Consider the following 24575-nt stretch of genomic DNA (forward strand, 5'->3'; position numbering starts at 1 on the left):
CAACATCTATCTGCATACCATTTATAAAGAAAAATAATGCACAAAATTGTGAGGATTACAGTACTGTGAGCCTAATATCCCATGCATCTAAAATTATTTTAAGGTTCTTTCTAACAAATTGAAAGAGCCTTAACCAGTGAACAACAGAAAGGCTTCAGAAGAGGAATGGGAACCATTAATGCTATCCTGGAACTAAAAATACTAATAGAAAGATCACTTGAAAGAAATAGGAACATTTACATATGCTTCATAGACTTTCAGAAGGCTTTTGACCCAGTAAAACATAATAAAATGTTCAATATATTAGATAAATTAGACATAGAAGGTCGTGTACTTAAGATTATAAAAATGATTTACACTGAACAGAAAATGCAGCAGTTTAACTCTGAGGCTTCTGCAGTGAAAATAAAAAGAGGAGTTAGACAAGGTTGTATCCATTCACCAAATCTATTTAATATTTATAGTGAGATAGTGATGAAAAAGATTGAAAAACAAAAAACAGGAATTAGTATCAATGGTATAAAATACAACAATCTTAGATATGCTGATGATACCATTCTAATAGCAGAAAACAGAAACAAATTAATCAAATTACTGCAGCTACTAATCGTAGAAGGTAAAGAGTTTGAATTAGATATAAATGCAAAAAAAAGACCAAATTTATGAAAATCTCAAAAGAAAACAGATCCAACCAGAAATATTCATAAACAATATGAAAATTGAACATACCACAGAATACAAATATTTAGGCACCTACTTTACTGCAGATGGAAAACAAGATAAAGAAATAAAAATAAGAACAGCCATAGCTAAAGATGCCTTGTGGAAAAAAAAGAACATTAGTGTGGCCAGTTTTCACATATGGAAATGAGACCTGGATATTCAAGAAGAGAGTAAGACAATGGATAATGGCCTTTGAAATGTGGTGCTATAGAAGAGCTCCGAAAATCTCATGAACAAAACATGCGACAAATACAGATGTCCTACAGAGAATGAGACACAGAGATCTTTATTAGAGGAAATGATCCAGAAAGATGAGATTGGTGGAACATGTACTAAGAGGTTCAGTAGGACAGAGGATACTAACAGTTTTAGAAGGAAAAATTACAGCAAAAAACGAAGGACATGGCTTGAAGATATAAGACCACAGAGAGGATCACATGGCTATACAGACACAAAAAGGAAAGCCACCAACAGAGAGAACTGGAAGGAGGACATGGTGCTGCACCCCCTTCCCCCACTGAGGAAGCTACACGAAGAAGAAATTTATATATACATTTCATGGACACCACCCTCCCCATTTATTACTAGGTTTATAGCACCATCTGACTTCCACACAAGATGCATAATATTTTGTTGATTTGAGAATTAAAGTGTTTTTCTTACATGCTTAATTTTGCATGTAGTAAAATTTTATTAATTTCTTGACACACCATGCTGCCAAATTTCCAACTCTTGTTTCTATCTTGCACGGGCAAAACACCTTTCCCATCATCAACAGTACTCCACCTCCTTTTTTACTATTTCTGTCTTCTTGAACATTATCATCACAAACAATTTTTAGGTGAAAAAAAAATCGATGGAACAATCCGTTTCTTCCCCTTGTTTCTGATCCTTCTATAATTTGTATACAAACATAAAAGTTCATATTATTATTATTATTAGATCTCCATGGAGTCAAGGACTCATCGTGGGAGGTCCTCCATCAAAGACATAGCTCATTATACCATGATACGAATGCATTCACTACTCCACATTTACCACACTTCCAGGCTCTACACAAAAAAAAAAAAAAAAAAAAAAAAAAAAAAAAAAAAAAAAAAAAAATCCTCACAGCCTTCTTACACAGCTTCCAGGGATGGCCTCTTGTTCTCCCCTTGTTTCCATCTATACAATGAAAAATCTGATCCACATTAATCCAGTAATAATACTTTGTTAATTTCCATGTCTGAATCATGTCCCACTCATCCTTCTAGACTTCATCATCACTAGACTGCAATTTGCATTCCCTCAATCTGCCTTCATACTCTACATACCCATACAATGGGGTTCAGATAACCTCATAAATTTCAATGCCAATAAAACCCAGTTCTGTACTATTTTCCATAAAAAAGAACCATTTTCCACAGTATCCTTTTTGACGATACCCAAATTTCCAGACAGTCTGAGATCTCGCTTCTTGGAATCATCTTCACATCAAACCTCTCCTGGCATAAACATATCGCAACTATTGCATCCTCAGCCTCAAAACAACTAGGATTTCTCTTTCGCTCAAGACGTTACTTCATCCCCAAACAGCTATTAACATTATACAAATCACAAATCCGCCCAGCTATTGAATACTGTCCCACATATGGGGGTCGGGCCCTTAAAAGCTCTCTCAAAATGCTTGACTCAATACAGAGGAGAGCAAATTATTTATCAATGATCCATCCCTTACCAACTCTCTCCCCCCACTTTCACACAGACATATGGTCTCTGTAGTATGTATATTCTACAAATATTTCCATGGGAAATGCTCATCCAAAATAAGATCAATAATTCTTCCGCTCAGTACAAAGCTCATTGGAACATGTGCAGCTGCTGCACAACATCCATTCACAGTACACCTAGAAACAAACAAAACAAGTTTCTTTTCCTCTTCCTTCATCCCTGCAACTGCTGCACTGTGGAACAGTCTCCAACCTGCTGTGTTTCCCAAGAATACAATTTAAAGTCATTCAAATCAAATGTAAACAAATTCTTCCTCTCCCAACCCACTAACCATACACGGTACTAATGTACTATAGTTGACCAACCAACCTCCTCTGTATGGGCTCAACATAAAAACAAAAACAAAAAAAAAACATTCTTGAGACCATACCTTAGTCAATCATCTCTGAACCCATTCCAACATATCTTCATCCTTTTGAGAAGCTGGTGAACAAATCTGCACACAGTAATCCATATGCAGTCAGACCAAAGCCTTCTACAACATTATCATAACATCCTTACTTTTAATCTGCTATGCCTGTCCTCAAAATTTCAGGTCCTTATCTACTTATACCTACATACGATTTATATCATTTACATACAAATCGTATTTACATACGATTTGTATGTAAATGATATTGGGAAGGGCTTGGTGATACAGGTGTTTGCTTGTGATGCAAACTTGCATCCCATCTGCACTTTCCAAACTTTAAAACCTTACACTTTGCTGCAGTTAACAGGTAGGGTAGTCCCATTCATTTGCTCATTCAGAAAGTGTATCGAAGTCTACAACATCCATTGCATGCTACCTCACAGTTCTTTTCAACTTGCATCACAAGCAAACACCTGTAGATCATTCAGAAAGTGTATCGAAGTCTACAACATCCATTGCATGCTACCTCACAGTTCTTTTCAACTTGCATCACAAGCAAACACCTGTATCACCAAGCCCTTCCCAATATCATTTACATACAAATTAAATTTCACCTTAGGATACAACACTGGTGACTTTCTTTCTTCCAGTATATAGTCCCTCATACCAGTGCACTAAACTACTATCCAATCCCATCAGTTCCAGTTTAATTATCAGCTTGTTATGTGGCAATCTATCAAAGACTTTGACAAAATATAAATATACTACCATGTATACTTCCATTTGTCCAAAGTAGAGTACCTGTCACCTTGTTATAGTAAGTAAGTAGACTGCTAAAACATGGTCCTCCTTTAGCAAACACACACTGTCCATCAAAGAGAATGTTATTGTCATCGACCCAATTCTGAATCCTGGTCTTGATTGTCCTCTCTAACAGCTTTACAGTAACTCCAGACCAACAGATTGGTCTGTAATTTGAAGCCTTAGTCTTATCACCTCCCCTTTATGAAGTGGAACAATTATGCCCTCTTTCTACTCCTTTGGAAGTTGGGCAAATCTAAGACTCAGAGTTGAAGAGGTAAGTTAAAGTCATTGTTAACTCTGGATTCTCAAGTCATGTAGTGATATATCATCAAGTCCTATGGCTCTAATGGCATGAAGTTTACTCAATTCTTCATACACCTCCTGCAATCAGTGGCTTCTCCTCCTTTCCTACTGCTCTCAAGTTCTGCATAATGTTACTTTCATGAGGATGAAATAACTTTATGAACTGCTCATTTAACATCCCTGCTATATCCTCCATGTACGGGAATGATAGTGGTTATCATTCTGCCATTCTCTCCAATCAGTATCATCCTTCCATAATTATTCTTTCTTCTACTGGCCACATATTAAAAAAACTCCTTAGGATTCCTTTTGGCTTCTGTTACATACTGCCTAAGGTAGCTGTCCCTCAAAAACTCAAGAAATTCACTCTGTTTTCCCAGATGCTGTCTTGTCATTCCAGTTAATATTATCATAATTAAAATCACCCATAATGATCATCTTTTTCTTATTAACTAAACCAGTTTCCCTATACATTTCCTTCTTACTGCCCTCCACGTTACCAGGTTTACAGCAACACCTGACTAGATATTTCATTCTGTTCATCATACCATACTGCTTCAAAACCACTGCTACTGTTTGCTCGTATCATCTTCATCTTAGCTGAAGTTGATACCATCAACCCCTCATCTACCATCAACAGAGAAAACCCTCCCTTTTATTTTGCCTATCCTCATGAAAAACATATCCATCATCCATCTGTATTTTTGTCAGAATGTCATCCTCATCAAAACCATGTCTCAGTTATTCCACCAATTTTTGATGAATATACTCTTATTAATGCTACAATTTCATTTCCTTCATTTCGAATATTTTTGGCATTTGTAAACATACAAACTAACTTATTTCTGGTTCTATAACAAGCCTCCCCAACCTCAACTCCTCCATGGCCATTCATCTCTATCATCATTGATCTTACACTTCTCCTCAGACCTGTTTGTTTCCCCATATTTCTAATCATCCCAATCATTTTTTGTACAGCCATATTTGCTCCTGTAGCCATCAATCACGCATCTCACACAATGTCTCCCTGCCTACCCCAATCTCTCCAGTTTCCCTGTTTGTCTTATGTTCCTTCTCATTCATTCTTTTCTTTCATGTCAACTCGCCTCTGAATTCCAAAGCTCTCCTACCCTACTTACCTGTTTCCCCATGTTGCCTCTACCACCTGTTGTTTCCTCAGGTCTCACATTCAATCCAGTCATCATTCTCTCTTGCAGAAACAGTTTTTCCAGCTGACCCACACAAAATCCATTTAAGTGTAGCCCATCTCTTTTATATAGCTCCATCTATCCCTCAAATTCATCCCACGCATTCACAAAATGAATTCCTTTTTCTTCATTTATCTTAGCTAGCATCCCATTCATAATCCTCATTTGCCATCTCATCTCTTATCAATATCTGGGCAACACATTGAGTAACTTTCCTACCACACTGTTATCTTTTATTCCCCATAGTAACATCCATCCTTACATTCTCTTTGTTGCCATCCAGGTAATTTGTGCCTACTAATTATTTTGCTCTCTTCTTCCTCATATCTGGTGCTTTAAACACTCTGCTCAATCTACTCCCTGGAAAGCAATCCCCATGCAACTTCTCAATTACTACACTTCTAATAATTGAATTCCCGTACACGGTCACACTCAAATCATTGGAAACCTCTTTCACATTGCCATCTTTTATTCCACCCTTCCATACATATATATATTATTCTCCTCATTTTATTCCACGGTTATCTCATCTTCACCAACTCTGCTTTCATAAAATTTCCTAAATTACCTTCTCGCTGCTCTTCACTATCTATACCAGGTCAATAGCAATTTAACCTGTCCGTTTACCTTTCACATATGCTATCTTACTGCTACTTTCAATCACCTCATTTACATTCTCATTCACATTTTTTTCATCATCGTTTAACCTAGAACTCCATTCACCACAACACTTTGAGTTTCATGGCATTCACCATTAACTTCAGCTAGTTCATTTTCTCGATTCCAAGAAGTCTTGCATTTCTGGTTCATAAAACAACTATGACACACACACACACACACACACACACACACACACACACACACACACACACACACACACACACACACACACACACACTCTCTCTCTCTCTCTCTCTCTCTCTCTCTCCATTGTCACTCTCATATCACAATATCCATTTTCTCTTTACATGAATACATAGCACACACATGTGCACACACATTTCACAAAATCCCCCTATGTTAAACCCCCTACAAAATGTCTTGGCTCAATCTATTCATTGTTCTCATTTGCAGTGGCACCATAAATAACACTATGTATCATATGGTATAGATATATCAAAAAGAATAACACAAGTTCAACCACACACTCATACACAGGATACTACAACCAGTAATTATCAAAAATATGAATTTAATATTAAAACGACATATCTGCAAGCTCACGTTCATGTGGTCAGTCTACTTCGCCCCACCTGACAGAAACTTTCTGGATCTATAATAATTTGCTTATACCACTTTTTAGATGTGACTTCTCTATAGCTTCCTAGAGCCATTCTTTTCCCTCTCCTTACTCATCCCAGAACCCTCTTCAAACCAGATTGTGTTCCCCCCCCACATCCCAGGCCATTCCTTCTTGTCTACTCACATTTTCACTTTCTCTTTGAGCACTGATCTTTCTCATGCTGTGTGCTCTTCTGTTCACCCTGAGAGTCTCCATTTTTTCAGATTCTATAAAACTGTTAAATTCTGTAGGATCTGAAAAAGGATAAAATTACAGAAAATAGTATTACAGTCACTGTACCTTACGATCTTCTCTTGTAACAAATAATAATAGCTAACTAATTTGAGATACTGTGTGTAGAAAGCTTTAACTGATTTTGATTCAAGTATTAATTTCTGATGTTTAAATTCATGGCAATTCGGCTCACAGAATGAGGACGAATTTAATTTATTATCTGCAGCTATATCTACACTAATGCTTATAAAGTTTGCCGCAAACTATTGGCAAACAAAATTCTGAAATAGCTAGAAAACTGCATACACGCTTATCACATGTTCTTCAGTATTTTCAAAGTGGGATACAAGATGAAATCAAATTATTTCCCAGGCTCAATTAAAGTTACTGTAGTAAGCAAACAGACAAACAAGTCAAGTTTGCACCTGCAAGTGTTGCAAGTCTAGCTGACCCTGCACGTAATGCAAGACCAAGGCAACTCATGGTAAAAGTAGAAATAAGCTCTGATCATTAATCTTAATATTTACCCTTAATGCAAAGCACATCACCTGGAGGAGATGTATGATGCTTTGTATTAAAGGCAAAAAATTGGTTAAAAACAAAAAATGTCTGAAAAATTAGTATAAATTTATGCATTAATCTTCAATAAAGTAATCATACTCACTTTTGCACTCTGAGTAAAGTCAAACAGAAGTTCTGCTCTATTCCTATTTAACCTCTCGATAGTTTCTGTTTTCTTTATTTTCTCAGCATTAATGTCTAATTTCTGCTTTTCTAGCATAGCAATCCTAATTAACCTCTGTTCGCGTTTTGCAGCCAGAGTTTTCTTGACGTCACGTTTATACATTAATTCACGCTAAAAATAAATGCATTCAAATATGTTATAAATATTAAACTGCTCTGAATTGAAGGAGAGCAAGAGCATATATAATTGATAACTAATGGAAGTATTTACTGTGAAGGAACAAAATGAATAACATTAAGGAATATACTTCTTTCTTTTAGGGTTACACGGCGATCAGCACTCATATTTGTAGATTTAAGGACTCAAAAACAGACGTGTTGAACAGATTATTTTATTAATTACAAATAAAATAAAACTTGACGTTTCGACCTCTATATCGAGGTCATCATCGGAAGAATACAAGTGTATACAGAACCAAGCTACATGCTCATGCTTTCTATATCAGTAAACTAAATCTACGTAGTTAATAAATCTTTTTTCTAGCCTGACCTCTAGTGATAGAAAGGAAAAACAAAAATAAAGAAAGAAAGAAATAAAATTATATATAAAAAAAAAAAAAAATATATATTATAAATAGATAAATGCAACTACAATAAACTGTTAGAGTCCTCATGTATTAATATTCTGGATAGTTACAAAATTATTTCTTTCAGTTGCTATTGAATGTTCTAAACACTTCACCAGGTCAACAGGTTGTCTTCTTGTAGTGGGAATTTTTCTAATGCTAGTTTAGGATGTTATACAGGTTGTAGATGGGTCCTCCACATACTCCAAAATGATGGCCTCACCATTTCAAGAATGTGGAGGACCCATCCACAACCTGTATAACATCCTAAACTAGCATTATTTTGAAAGTTTATTTTCCACTTGGTTAGAGTATAATAAATTTAGTTTAATCCTTTATCCAAGTGTGAGCAAACAAAGTTTGCGCCTGAAAGTATCTTCAGGACTGGGTTAAGGTGGTACACACCAGGGCAACTCGTTGCAAAGGTGGAGCAAGCTACCAACACTCCTATCCTAGTATCTCCTATAATGCAAAACACATCTCCTTGCGGATATGTCTATTGTTATGCATTAAGGAAAGGGCCACTACCCAGACCGGTTTCGACCTTTATTGAGGTCTCTTCAACATCTTTCTCTAAATCCAGAGTAATTTATTAAAAAAAAAGGGTGGCACACCAATTGGCAATTCCTATAGGTGGAGATGACCTGCAAATGCTTCTGCCTGATATCTCGACTTGGGCCTGGCTCCCACTGAAGAGACCTCAATAAAGGTCGAAACCGGTCTGGGTAGTGGCCCTTTCCTTAATGCATAACAATAGACATATCCGCAAGGAGATGTGTTTTGCATTATAGGAGATACTAGGATAGGAGTGTTGGTAGCTTGCTCCACCTTTGCAACGAGTTGCCCTGGTGTGTACCACCTTAACCCAGTCCTGAAGATACTTTCAGGCGCAAACTTTGTTTGCTCACACTTGGATAAAGGATTAAACTAAATTTATTATAAACTAGCATTAGAAAAATTCCCACTACAAGAAGACAACCTGTTGACCTGGTGAAGTGTTTAGAACATTCAATAGCAACTGAAAGAAATCATTTTGTAACTATCCAGAATATTAATACATGAGGACTCTAACAGTTTATTGTAGTTGCATTTATCTATTTATAATATATATATATATATATATTTTTTTTTTTTTTATATAATTTTATTTATTTCTTTTTTTTATTTCTTTTTGTTTTTCCTTTCTATCACTAGAGGTCAGGCTAGAAAAAAGATTTATTAACTACATAGATTTAGTTTACTGATATAGAAAGCATGAGCATGTAGCTTGGTTCTGTATACAGTTGTATTCTTCCGATGATGACCTCGATATAGAGGTCGAAACGTCAAGTTTTATTTTATTTGTAATTAATAAAATAATCTGTTCAACACGTGTATTTTTGAGTCCCTAAATCTACAAATATGAGATTAAGGAATATAGTAAGTTGATAATATAGATGGATGTTTTAAATTTTGCTTTATATAAGGGAAAAAAAATTGAAAGATATATAATTCTATAAATGCAAGTGTGTTTCTCCAATAGTATCTGTTGCTTTCTTTAAAAACATGAATACAAAGTGAAACTATTAAGAAGAACAAAAATTTTCCCATAATAACATTAAACATTGCAGCATAGCTGGCAGAGTGAGTGTGTCCGTTATTCAAACAACAGTTTGTGGGTTAGAATCCCACTGTGGGAATATGGATGAGCTTCATAACACTGGTGTGAGTTTAACACCATCCTGCTTATTTAAAGTAATGGACTGGTTTGAAAAAAAAAACAAACAAAAAAAAAAAAACTCATTACTATTATGACCTTTTTCTTGACCACTAGTATTAATAAATTAAAGACTTAATTCTGTATGTTAGTCAAGTAAATAATAGTTTAATATTGGACGTTTCACTGACTAATATCTGTCAGCATTTTCAAAGGATACACTGGTAAGCAATAGAAAGTAACAAAAACTAGGAAACTAACCGACAATTCTAAAAATTATATAAAGTTATCACTGTGAATGATAACAATAAGACACGTGATACAATACGCGCGTCGCAAGTACAACGTTTTTTTTTGTTGAGATATTTATTGTAATTTTCATGAAAGTTCATTTCTTTTTGGTTAAATGATCTGATTAGTTTTCCATATATCTGGTAGGATTAGGCCTTGATTCTTATTTAAGTTACCTGTTGAACGAGCGACTGTAGCAGCTTCTTTGAATGTTCTGGAATGGTAGTTTTCTTCTATGTAGGGCATATGACTCATATCCCATTCAATATTATGGTTGGTAGAGGCAAAGTGGGAAGAAAGGCCTGATATATCTCGTCTGTTATTCCTTACATAGCCTACGTGTTCGTTCTTTCTTATTTCAAAACTTCTAGATGAGATGTCTGTCTAATGTAATTGATACTGCATGAACAGGGTATGCTATAAACTCCAGAGTATTTACAGAAAGGATGGCTATTGTTCGGTGATCTTATAAACTTTTGAATGGTCTCAATAGGTTTGAAGGTTACTCTGATATTATATGGTTTTAGAAGAAGAGCTAATTTTTTGGATATGGTACTAACAAATGGAAATGATGTATTGGGTTTCATCTCGTTGTCTTTGCGGTATGTCATTAAAGAGAATCTTGTTGATGATTCTTGTAGGGTAGCCATTAAGGGATAGATCTCTGGATATTTTCATTAATTCTTCTTGTAAGTCACCAGGATCTGTGGTACACTGTCATGAAAATTACAATAAATATCTCAACAAATAAAATGTTGTACTTGCGACACGCGTCTTGTATCACGTGTTGTATTGTTATCACACAGAGTGATAACTTTAGATAATTTTTAGAATTGTCGGTTAGGTTCCTAGTTTTTGTTACTTTCTATTGCTTACCAGTGTATCCTTTGAAAATGTTGACAGATATTAGTCAGTGAAACGTCAGATATTAAACTATTATTTACTTGACTAACATACAGAATTAAGTCTTTAATTTATTAAAACTCATTACTGTTTAGATGGTGGTGGGATTCACATAAAAAAATAAATAAATAATAAATGATTAATTTCTATGACTGCATATTCTGAAACATTAATTTCTAATGTTTTAATTAACATGAATTTAATCTAATTTCCTTTAAAAGGAAATTAGATTTAAAAAAAAAAGCGAAAACATTCATTTAAAAAAACTGCAGTATCAATGACATTAGCTAATTCTTTTTGACTTCCTAACTTCAAAGCTTGATTTCAATGTGCATAATTCTAATTGCTCCCTTTTTTGAATTTCACTGACCAAGCTGGAAGAGATTTTTGCTGCAAACAATGACTTAAAACAGGCCATTCATCTCCGTACCCAAATTCCCAACAATCCTCTTCTCTCATTCAATACTCTAGATCTTTTCTTAACTAGTTCTCCTTCCATGTACTCTCTCTTCAGGTGACTGCTCCTCTTGGCAATTCAGACTACAATCTCATTCATGTTTTTTCTCTGGTGGAACATCCTTCCTTCAGCCATTCATAACCTCATGTGCTCTGGCATCACAACAATGCCAAGTGGGAGGACTTGCATGACTTTTCCTTCTCTTTTCCATATTTAGACTATTGTTTTCATTCTTCAGATCCAATTACCTGTTGCGATCATGTTACAGAAATAATCCATACTGGAATGGAAACTTTCATTCCTCAATCTATTCAAATTCTCCAACCCATATCTAAACCACAGTTGTTCAAAAAGTGTGACAGAGCTGTCCAAGAAAAGTAAACAGACTTTCACAAGGATAAATTCAGAAAACTTACTGCTTCTGGCATTGGCAGTCACACCTTCTAGTCCCTCGCCAAAGCTGTTGGGCACAACTTTTGTCCACTTGTGCTACCTCATCCTAACGTAGCATTGTAATGCCACATAAACACAAAGCTGATGTCTTGGCTTCATTCTTCTCTTCCAACTCCTACTTAGATGACCATGACAAATTACCTCCTTGCTTGCCTAGTACATTGCATCTCATGTTTCCTGTGACCCTCCAGCAAAAAGACATCAAAATATTACTGAATAACTTGGATATCATAAAGGCAGCAGGTCCAGATGGAATTCCACCCATTGTGCATCAGTAATTTTCTTATAAGTCCGGGTAAATGAATTAATTTGGATCAGTGGAAGTCAAACAGCGAGCTGAGTGAATACGATTATAAGCAAAGTGTAAAAACTCGATTGTAGCTTAAACAGACTCTTTGTGAAGAATTCTGGCAATCCATTCCACTCACTCAATCCTTGTAGGGAGTATTCCACAAACCTGTTACCATCTTGGTCACTCGTCTCCGAATCCTCTCTACCACCTCCTGACCAAATCTGTGCACAGTAATTGAGATGTGGCAGAATCATAGTCTATAAAGAGAGATAATAACTTTCTATCTTTACTTGTTAGTGTGTTTTGAAACATCCAAAATCCTTTGAGCTATTTTACCAACTTCTGCAACTTCAACTCTTTGTCCACCATTATCCTTAGCCTCATCAATTTCCTGCAATCCAATATCATCAATATGATACACCATATGCAACCTTTTCAACCCAAAGTGCATAACTTTACATTTTGTAACATTAAATTGACAATCATTATCCTTTGCTCACAATGCCAATTCATTTAAATCATCCTGCAGGATATCTACCTCACCTTTATGAACTACTGCTCTCTCCAGTTTTGCATCATCAGAAAACAACTGAGCATCCCCTCTTGAATCTTTCCCTATGTCACTGATATACAAATTAAAGAGTAGTGGCCCTTATTACCAAACCCTGAGGTACTTCACGTCACCATTATTCTCCTAGATTCCACTCCACCATATCTACTCTCTGGTGTCTGTCTATCAGCTCTCTCCCATCCATGCTATTAGCCTCATATCCATTCCCATTTGCTTCGGTTTTTGTAATAGTTTTCCATGTGGAAAACTATTCTGTCAAATGCTTTGGGAAAGTCAAGCAGTATCGTGGTGTAGACATTACCTTTATCCAATTCTACCTCATTTCATTATAAAATGTGAATAAGTTACTAAGACAGGACCTACTCTTTACAAAGACATGCTGCACACTATAGAATATCACATCCATATCCACCCACTGTTGTATTTTACCTTTCACCAACTTTTTCAATACTTTTAACTACTTCAAATTTGCAAACGACTACTATTTCCACAACAGTTCAAGAAGAATATCAGCAGATTATTCTACTCCTGTCCACACATGGCAGTTATATTCTATAAGCTCTTCTACCTTTCATGTGTGCGTGTGGGAGAAATATAAAAAACTGTACTTATCCATCCTACTTTTCTTTACTTAATCCTCCCTCTTCTGCCTTTTATGGTGTCGAGGTTTTTTCAACTTATTAACTGCAACCATAACTCAAGGATAAGGTGGTTAGCCCTATGCCTCATGGTGTGTCCTATGTCTGTAGATGTGCATGTTCATGGGATGGGCTTGCCAGTTCTGGGGATGAAAAACCCAAGTTTCTGGGTGAAAAAAAAAAAACCCACCTCTGTATGAGACCAGGTAACTCACCTTTTGTTGAAAGAGACCAGAAAAAAGTTCCTCACATTACTGACGGAAATTGAATCCAGGTCTATCCGAAAATAGGGGCTTCGTCTATGTCGACTGAGGCTCCCTTAACCATCATAACACCTTATGTCTTCCCACCAACAAAGGATAAACAACAAGAAATGTCAAATGCTGAACGAATTCACATCATTGATGGGAATCTAACCTATTTCTTTCTGACCAAAGGGCTTCATCTGTATCGACTGAGCTACAGGGGCTCTCTTAACCATTATCCTATATCTTCCCACCCACAAAGGATAAACAACAAGAAATGTTGAAAATATGCTGAATGAATAAAAACAACGAAAACATATTGAATGAATGAAATTATGAAAACACATTACGTATTATTTAATAAAAATCAAGCACAAAATAATATTCTTTAACCAACTCCAAAATTATTAAAATGGCAGAGAATGTTAATTTATTTACTAATGGATATATGATCAACATCCTCACAAATGTTCTCATGGCGAGAGAGAGACACGAAATATTGGAATGCCTGCAAGGATAAGGTGTGGAGTGGAATCTTTGGGCCTTCAGTTACTATAGCCCCTCAATGCCATGTAGGAGCAAGCTGGATAATCTGGGCACTAATGAAATTCAGACAGAGAGAAGCTCTTATCAGTACTGGCTTGGGGGTGATAACAGTGTTTGAAAGGCTCAATTTTTGAAAAATTACAAGCATGATCAGAGTGACTGTAACAGCTATAATATTGCAAGATGGAAGATATTAAATCCTCATGATTTTATCTTTCGAATAGATGTAATGCATCACAGATTAAAGAGCTTTAGTCATGTAGAAGAAATTAGACCTGTTGTGGATTCTGCTGTAATATAACTACAGGGAAGAACCTACTAAAAACAATCATCTGTAAGATGAACTCCAATAATGTGCTTTATGAAGATGACTCAAAGAGACTGCAATAAGTCATCAATTCCACCTGACTCAATGACTGCAGTTCATCTGAATAGGATCAATCTAATAGCCACCAGAATGTTATATGATATTGGAAAACTTAATAGCCCCATTATGTCAATATAAATATTGACATAATGGGACTTAGTGAGACATGATGGGGAAAAAATGGAAAAATTGAAAACTTCATCTAGTCTGGAGGCTAAAGAGGTGTTGGAGTCATGAAGAAAAATAATGAATTTTCCAAACGAATTCATGGATACCTGTAAAACAACCACATTAATCAAAATTATTGGAAAACCTTTTAATACTAATATTCTCTAGATATATGCTTGTACTGACAGTCATTGTGATGAAGAGGTTGAAGAATTCTATGAAGAGTTACAAAAGCTAATAAAATAAAGAAAGAATATTCTATCATTATCGGAGACCAATATGCACAAGTTTAATCTACAGGAAAGGAAGTATCCTGGTAATTGGTAACTTTGGACTTCGTGATATAAATGATAGGTATATGGCTAATTCAGAACAAATATCTTCTTTCACCAACCAAAAGGATGAGTATATATACCTGAGAAAGCCCAAATGGTAAAACCAGAAAGCATGTCAATTATATAATGATTAGGAAAAAGATTTCAAAATAGTATTGTATAAACATACAATGGACCCAAGTAGTAGATGTAGCCTCAGATCACATTTCAGGTGTTTGCAAATTAAAAACACTAATAATAGAAATCATGAATATTTCCTGGTCTGAATTTTAATAACTTGCAGAATGATACAATCAAATATCAGTGTGCAACAAAAATTAAGTTGTTTTGAACACATTGGAAAGTCTAATTTAGAACATGAAAATGAAGCTGATAAACTAAAGAAAACAAAAAAGAATAACAGAAAAATTTCAAGGAAACTGTTTGAGATGCTACTTATGACTATATCCTGCAAAATGAACAAAATGGAAGAAAACAATAGATAGACAAATGAAAGTATATTAAATATGTTTGGGTAAAAGATGATAAGCAAAAAATAAACCAGAAAATAATAAGGAAAGCACAAAGGGAGACCAAAGCTACTTGACTTAACAAAGGTAAAGTAAATATATAAATAAAAGATATGACAAACAGGGAAATGAATGATCACACAGAACTTGTCTTACACCACATTTTATATCAAACAATCTTCCTGTTTACTTCATTTCTAACAGTTTACAGATTATTTATGTATGCATGTGCTATACACTGTTTGCTTAACATTCCTTTTACATACATTTAAAACAGATTTTTTCATTGAGACCTTATCATACATATGCCTTTTCTGCATCTTACAAACTTAAGTACAGACTCTGGTTAGATTAGCTGTCATCTTATCTGGAACACTGTCTAGTGAAATAACCCCTATAATTCACATCTTCCATTTTATTATCCTTTTCATTAATGGGTACTATGAGAAAACTAATCATCCAGAAGTTTACCTTTTGACCAGGATTTGTAGATTATGCAGCATATCAAAACTAAAACTACAATACCTCCATAGTTAAGCGATAGCAGTTCTCTATATTTATTAATTTCATCTACTGAAGCATCCTATAATATAAGATTGTGAATGAGATGAGAGTGATGGTACAAATAATCTGAGGAGTGTGAAACAAGTAAGAGATTTGAGATTAATTAAAGTTAGGAACTGCGCAGAAGAAAAGTGCAATCAATGGAAGATAGTGACTGTATTGTGCAGATATGATAATGTGGGTAAAGCATAATTTGGCAAGATAGGAAGGGCAAATGCCAAGAATGAGTGCAAGCAATGAATACTGCTTCTGATAAGTGATTAGTTGAGTCTCTCAGAGTGGAGAATTTGGAAGAAAATGGTCATGTGGAGATGGCAGGACAAGATATTTAGTGGGATGTTGCTAGAGGCTATGGAATACAGAAGGTGATGAACAGGGAATATTTAAGCAGATCATTTTGGTGAGTGCAAAGTGACTGATCATTATGGAAGATTTTCACTATCTGTCCCTCAAGAATTCCCAAAATTCTTGAGAAACAAATTTCTCTTGCAACATGTAGTAGAGGGAACACAAAGATCAAGAGTTTTGGATTTAGCAATTGCATCTGATGTAAGTGGAATGTCAAGTCTCCCCCCCCCCGCCTCCCACACACACATGACAGAGAAAGAAATATATGTCGAATTGTAAGGCAGGTGTCAATCTTAGAAATTAGCTTTGGAGATTCCATGGATGGGAGAGATACCAACAGTGCAGTGGGGCATAAGTGAAGAAGCAGTTATCAACAGCAATGGCAAACTGCATTATTATTAACATTTGACTTCCATGGAGTCAGACTCATCATGGGAGGCACACACTATCACACACACACGCACACAAAGCTCATCCAACTGTGCCTTAAATTGATTCAATGTGTCCACACTCATACACATGTGAGTGTATATGAGGAGAATGTTTTTAAATACAGTCATACCCCGACTTATGTGAATACGGAGTTACGCGGTTTCACATATGTACATATTTCTGTCCCGCTTCATGCCTCACCACGTATCTTTCAGGCACCGGCCGCATTCGCCAGTGTTGCACATGCCGTGAACGAGCATGGTCTCCATTCATACACGATTTTTATAGTTTACAAACCTTGCGATTGTTTAATGTTATGTTCTTGATAAAAATTTTATCACATAAAAAATAATAACGTCGTCCAAAGGAAGCAAGTCCGATTCTTCTATAGCTAGCAAGAAAAGAAAAACATCGACTTTGGAAACAAAACTCAACATTATTAAGGATTTTGAAGGCGGAATGAAAATTTGTGAGCTAGCAAAGAAGTTTGATCTACAGGAATCCACAGTAAGAACAATTATAAAAGAAAAGTTTACAGATTTTGGAGGACATAGATTCTAACGAGGAACGAATTGTAGCCACAAGGTAAGGAATAAAAAAATCATTAGCTTGCTATGAAGAAATTTTGCATGACAAGAAAAAGACATTATGCCGTCAGACAAATCTATTAGATTTTATGAAACCATTGACATCGAAATAACTTTCTTTTCTTTTTTTTTATGTACGAAAAACTACAATTGTGATTATATTTCTTAAAAAAATCTAGGTGTTTTTGTAAACCTTTGGTCCCAATTAACTAATATTTTGTATGTTTGTATGCAAAATTATACCCGAGTTACGCGAATTCGACTTTGCGCTTTTTGTTGGTCCCAGCTACTGCGTAACTTCGGGGTATGACTGTACTTGAAATAGGAAATGATCACCTATTAGTTTTGCGCAGAACAAAAGTGATTATCACACGAAAAGAAACTATCTGTGAAAGTCTGAGAAAAAGAGTCAAAGAAGAACTGTAGATTCAAAAATTATTATTGGAAAAGAAAATGAGCCTGAAAAAAAAAAACCAATGCAAAAATATAAAGAAAACATTGATTGGTCAGGCAGAGAAGTATGAAGCAAAGCTAAAGGAGGAAAAAAGTGTACAGGGACTGATTCGTTTAAGTGGTCTCTAATATGGAAGCTGCTAGACATAGCTCTCCACTTATTCCTATCTTGCACACCTCTAAACATCTATATGGTACTTTTGCCTATCCATTATTCAATGTCATTCATATAGTGATGTCTTGGTTTGCCCTTCTTCCTCTTCATTACTGTAGTTTTTCTGATATGGTCACCTTGGACAGTCCTCCTCTTAACATATGTCCAAAAGAATTTCATTTTCATCTTTCTGATCTCATTCAGTAATGATGTGCTCTATCAAGCACTTCTTTATAACCTTTTCTGTTCAGCTAATTTGCATCATTCTACTCAGTAACCACATCTTCAGCCATCAGTCTTTATTCCATATATTTTCCGAAAGTGCTATGCTTCTCAGGTGTACGTTAGTATAGAATATACACAGAAAGTCAATTGTATTTTTGTATTTATATTAACTTTTCTGTTTAACGTTAAGAGATGTTTTAGCTATTTGCATTCTTTTTATTTTTTGTTCACATTTTCCACCATCAGGAATTAAACTTTCCAGATATATAAATAATCTATCTATTTGTTCATTATAGGGTGGCCTTTTAAAGTTCAGAATTTCATCTGTTACTTTATTGGTGATTATCAATTATTTATTTATTTATTGTGTGTTTTTCTGTTCAAATTTATCATAGCTCTCTGATAGTTTATGAACTATATTTTGCAGATCCTCAACATTCTCAGTGATTAGTACTGTGTTGTCCGCATATCTTAAGTTACTTATGTTTCTTCCACCAAGTGAGATGACTCCATCGCTTCAATTTCAGACAATATCCCAAACAGTAATGGTGATAATATGCATCCTTGTCAGACTCCGCTTTTGTATATATTTAATCATTGTGAAAGTGTACTATCTATTTTTATTGAAGATTGTTGATTATAGTATATGTTTTTTCTTATCCTTAAATCTTTTGAGTCCAGACCAATGTTTTCAAAACTTCCAATAAGTTTATGAGATGAAGAGTGCCACATGTTTTTTTCAAAATCCTTGAAGCAGAGATAATCCTGCTTGTACAGAAAGTGAGTTTTTGTATATCCTTCTGAGGTTAAGTACTGCATTGATCGTGCATTTTCACTTCCGAGTCCATACTGTTCTCTGGTTATTACAGTGATCCTTGAACAATGTGAGAGTAAGTTGGCGTTGGATGGGTGAGTGACTGTTGAGCAAGAGTACATTGCTTGATGAGAGAGAGAAGGAGAACACATGAAAGAAGAGGTTGCAAGATTGGAAATGTAACTAATGCGTGCTGAACAAGAATAATAATGCGAGAGAGTTATGGGAAAGACTGAAGGAGAACCAAGAGATGAGAGGAAGGTCAGATTGTAAAGGAGCTTGGGTTGACTGGAAAACAGGTAAGCGAAAGTGCAAGAAAAGAGGCAGACAGAGTGAAAAGAGCAAGAGAGGAGTATGTAGATGATCCAGAAATGTATGGAATAGTGGAATGTATTTAATATATTTCTCCCAGTGTTCTAGGACATTGGATACTCATCAAACAGTACATTTCTCTTTTATGTTTTTTACACACATTTTCTCCCTTTTCTTTCCTGAGAAGTCTTTTATCTTGTATTCTGTAAAATAAAAATGTCTAAATTCAATTTCATTTCTGAGTTCTCTTTATTTAATTTCCTATACTTACAACATAGACTAGAGACTGCAAATATGAGAGATTGCCGAAAGATGTTGGAAATGAACATATGGCATGAATGTCAGAAAGGAACTTGATGCTATTAAAATTTATTAATGTATCACAAAGCTAATCAAAGACGGTACAGTCTGTTAAACCGAATGGGAGATAAAAGATTAGCAAAAACAAGGGTTTGAAGATCTTGCCAACTGTGATTTGGGATTCGGAGAGTTCAAGGATATTCGGTGAACATCATCAATTCTTGACTCTGTGGAAAGATTTTTTTTTCTTCAAATTTTTGTTAATAATACTGAGTGAATTTATTTTATAAGTGTGCAAGATAGACGAAAACATATTTCCTTAAATTAGATATAACTATATTGTTGGTATGGCACCAATGCATAGCAGAACAATGGTGGCCATGATTTCTTTGTTGGGTGAGCTAAGTTTGTGTGATTTTGAGCAGTGTAAAATTTGCACGATGTACTTGTAATGAAAGTTGAAAGACTTGTGGAAGGAGAGCAAAAACTGATGAGAGAGTGTGTAATAAATGATTTAAAAGTGAATATGGAGAGAACAATTCATGTGAAAGTAAAGAACATTTAAATTTTCTGGTCATACAAGACCAGAAAATGTAAATATCAGTGATAATACCAAGTGAAGTGGCAAACATTCAGGAGAAAGTAGAGGACCTGAATTAAGAAATTGTGGGCTTTGTATGTTGTCCTTCATAGGACAAAGTGTGAGATTGAAAGGCTGTAGAAACAGCAAGAGATCAGTCAAACTGAAAACAGAAAAAACAAAGGCCAAAGCCAAAAAGGAAAGTGTAACAATAATTGAGAGAATGAGCAAACAATGATTTACGGTGATTCTATAATAAGGGAAGTTCATGAAAGTGCTACAAAATTTTGTTTCGCTAATAGAAAAATGATTAGTAATGCTGTTAGAATGCAGAAAGTGAAGGTGAAAGAATTGATTGTTTTGAATGGAACCAATGATCTAAGAGGTGAGAAATACTGTTTGAAGGAGGGTGTCAAAGAGTTGTTGGAAGAGGCAAAAAAGAAGAGTAAAATTTGTGAGTCTTCTGCCACACTATGACAGAGGCAAATTGAGAAGTAGAGTGATGATAGCTAATGAATCAATATATAGGTTGCGCAGAAGGAAAGATGTAGAGTTTGTGGACCTATGGCCCGAGTTTGATGGATGGAAAAATTTGTACAATGCTGATGGATTTAAATGGATTTGGAGTTAGGTGTCTCTATTGAATTTTATTCAGTGAGGTTGTGGAAGCTCGAAGTCAGGAAAACTGAGGCAATTAGGGCAGATGCAGAGGAGTGTGTGTACGAAAGCACCTATGAAGGGAATGTGCATGTGAATAAACAAAAAAAATGGAATCTATTCTCTCAGGCAAAAATATTGAATGGGGTAGTCAATTCAAAATGTAAAGGTGCTTGGGGGGGCCACCTAAGGAGGATGTTACAATTTCTATATATACTAATGCTGCAAGCTATCAGGAATCAGAGGGAAGAGTTTTTGGCATTGGTTGTGCAAGTCATCAAAAGTTATAGGCATTAGTGGGGTATGGCTATAAGCAGATGTTATAGGAATAGAATGTGATGGATTTAGAATTTTCAGGGACGATAGAGTTGACAAGATGGGAGAGGGGAGGGGGAGAACTGCTGATGATCCAGATGAATTGCAGCCAACAAGATTAGGAATCATTCAATCAGATGGCAGTTTTTTGAGTTCAATCTGGTGTGAGATTAGGGCCAATAGGACAAAATATAAAACTGGTTGCTGCTATAGGCCAGAAGGAGCCAGGGATGATGTCAAAGATATGAATCAGCAGATTAGTAAAATAAGTGCAAGTCAATTAATTATTATGGGGTTCATCGATTTCAGAGACAGACTGGAAGGAGGAAAAGATCACATGGCAGGATGGAAATGGAATTTATACACTTACTGAGAGATAAATAATGAAGCAAAATGTGATGGATGGAACTCAGGGTATGAACTCAGTACTGGATCTTGTTATAGGGTCAGGAAACCTGTCCATAACTAAGATGGCTACACTGCCTCCAATTGGGGAGAGTGATAACATGGTCTTGACTTGGGAGGTAACAAGCATGTGGAAATTCAACTTAAGAAAGGGTATGTGGAACTATAAGGCAAGTGATTATGATACATTTTAGGAGGTGGCTTGAAGCAGTGCCATGGCATAAAGATGTGCAAGGGAAGGAGGTTCATAGTACATGGGGGATAGTCAAGGGATATCTGGAGGAATATCAGACTACATACTCAAGGTCAGGATGGTAAATCGGGTAGGAGTTAGATGGATGAGTAGTATTATTAAGCATGAGTTGCAAAAAAAAAAAAAAAGTTGTGTAGGATACATAAGGAAAAAGATGACCAGCTAACTCATGAACAGTACAAGGATCAGGCAAGAAAGGCTACTAGCATGGTAAGGAAGGCAAAATCAGAATATGAGAAGAGATTAGCCAAACATGCAAAAGGAAATCCCAAAGAGTTTTTCTGTTATGTGGTAAGTAGGAGGAAGAATGACTATGAAGGATAACTTTAATAAGTGCAGATGATGGTAGTAAGGTAACAGAGGTGGACAAAATTTGAGCTACCAAGTGATCATTTTGTGAGGGTATATCATCCAAGTGAAGATATTATGACAAAGGTGGCAGGGGATGAAGTGAGAACAGAGGTTGAAGAATTGGAGGTACTTAGTATATTGCATATTCTGCATGCAAATATAACTGAGTAATTGGATGGGATATTGGCTCGCATTTTAAGAGAATGTGTAGGGGAACTGGTGATGCCTTTGACTAGGCTGTTTAATTAAAGTCTCAGCTCTGGCAAAGTCCCAAGAGAGTAGAATGAGGGCAAAAACACAGGAGGATCTAAATATGTGGCAGTAAATTATACACCGATTAATATTCCAGGAGCAGTGTTAAAAGTACTCAAAAGGTTGGTCAAAAATAGTATTCAAGAGTGGGTCGATAAGAATATGATAACTCTGAGGGACAGCATAGTTTTGTGAAGGATCAGTCATGCCTTAATAATCTACTAACATTTTATACAGTGACAGCTGAGTGAGATAAAGGGAATACCTACATTATGATACTGCTGGATTCTGCAAAAGCGTTTGACAGGATACCACATGGAACTCAGTTACGCACAACAACATTTGGGGGATGGGTATGAAACTGGTGATATGGATAAAAGTGGCTAATGGATAGATACCAAAAGCAAGTACACAGAGGAGCATAATCCAGGAGAAGGTAGGTGATTAGTGGTGTGCCACAGGGCTCTTGGACCATTGCTGCTTAATTTGCATATAATTGATATAGGAAGTAATTTGAATGGAGATATTCAGTTGTTTGCTGATGATGCAATGTTGGGTATGATAGAGTAATAGTTAATAAAGGTGATGTAGAGAGCTTATAGGATGAATTAAATAACTGATAGTATGGGCAAACATGGAGTAACAGATGACCAAAAATTAAAACATTTCTGTAAAATGAACAAACACAATGGTAAAAATATACAACTTCACAACAAGTCAGCTTTTCCCAATGTGTTGCAAGATGCCTCTCATTTTTAAACTTACCTGTGCATATGATTATCTAGATAGGAAAAACAGCAGGATGAAGACAATATAGAGAATGGTAGTCTCCAAACCAAAGCTACTTGTCTCAGGTTTTACTTATCCATTGTGAAGCTCTTCACTTTTTCTGAAGATGCCTAATGAAATTGCAGGCTGATTTTGGATTAGTCCATTATCAATCTACAGATGTCCCAAGTTGATCCCCCTCCCATGATCATTTGGCCAGAATTATAGCAAACACATTGAAGATTTGCAACACTGGCTTACCAAATGATAACTGATAATGTGATTATCTGGTGTTGCCTTACATACACATTTTTAATCACAAAGCAACAACCAGTCCAAAAATGGCTTGTGTCACGATGCAGAAGCCACGACAACCCAAATGTAGTTGAAGTTTGCCAATAGTTGGTAGTATGTGTGGAATCCATCTGCCAATTTTTTATGTAACTAATGAATTTTTCCTTTTTTTTTTTTTTTGAGAGGTCCGAAAAACTATAACACATGTAGGCACTGTTGTGTTGTAAGCATAGGACAAAGTGATGAGAGACAAAGGAATCTTAATGTATGTATGTATGTATTTTTTTTGAACAGTTGGAAATTGTAGTCATGCAAAACTGTATGGGAAATGCTGTTCAAATAACACTTGGAATGAAAAAAAATAAGATGAGAAATTAGTTTGATAACATTTAAGACTCAACTATGTATGAGGGTGGTCTGACAAGTTCTCGGCATCAACCATAGATGGCAATACTACTGGCAAGATTATTTTTTTCTAAATTGGTACATCTGTCATAAGCATCCACGTGAAATTGCACGTCATTCTATCATGTATTTTTTTTTATACAACTGTTCGAAGCAAAAGTGTTGGCTGTATCCCTTGAAATGGATAAAATTGAGTATCGTGCGGTTATAAAATTCTTTATAAAAGAAGGTTTAACGACAAAAGAAATTCATTCAAAATTCATAAAAGTTTATGGGCACTCTTCTCCATCGTTTTCGACAATTAAGAAATGGGCTGCTGAGTTTAAACGTGGCTGTACCAGCCTCGAAGATGCATGTGAAGGACGTCCAAAAAAGTGTACCAACACCAGAAATCATTAATCAAGTGCACGATATGGTATTGGAGGACTGGCGAATCAAAGTGTGTGAAATTTCTGAGACTATAGGCATTTCAAAAGAATGTGCGGGGTATATTTTGCATAAAAAATTGAAAATGAAAAAGCTTTGTGCAAGATGCACTTGCTCACAGCAGATCAAAAGGACACTCGAATGAAAATCTCTGAACAGTGCTTGGAGCGTTTTAACAAGAATAAAACGGATTTTGTGTGTTGATTTATTACTATGGATGAGA

At 35.6% G+C, this 24575-nt stretch overlaps 1 protein-coding gene across 2 annotated transcripts in view; it reads right to left on the reverse strand.

Annotated features, from left to right (window-relative positions):
- The window catches only part of SMC5 (structural maintenance of chromosomes 5), a 752645-nt gene that overhangs the window by 249675 nt on the left and 478395 nt on the right, over positions 1–24575 (reverse strand). For both annotated transcript variants that reach the window (XM_090391623.1, XM_090391622.1), the window contains exon 17: positions 7341–7532. In XM_090391623.1, the coding sequence (XP_090247749.1) occupies positions 7341–7532 (192 nt within the window). The remainder of the gene's footprint in view (positions 1–7340; positions 7533–24575) is intronic.

The sequence above is a fragment of the Typopeltis vanoorti genome, chromosome 4 (genome assembly GCF_054136105.1).
Source record: "Typopeltis vanoorti isolate ZY-2024b chromosome 4, IOZ_Tvanoo_1.0, whole genome shotgun sequence".
NCBI lineage: Eukaryota > Metazoa > Arthropoda > Arachnida > Uropygi > Thelyphonidae > Typopeltis > Typopeltis vanoorti.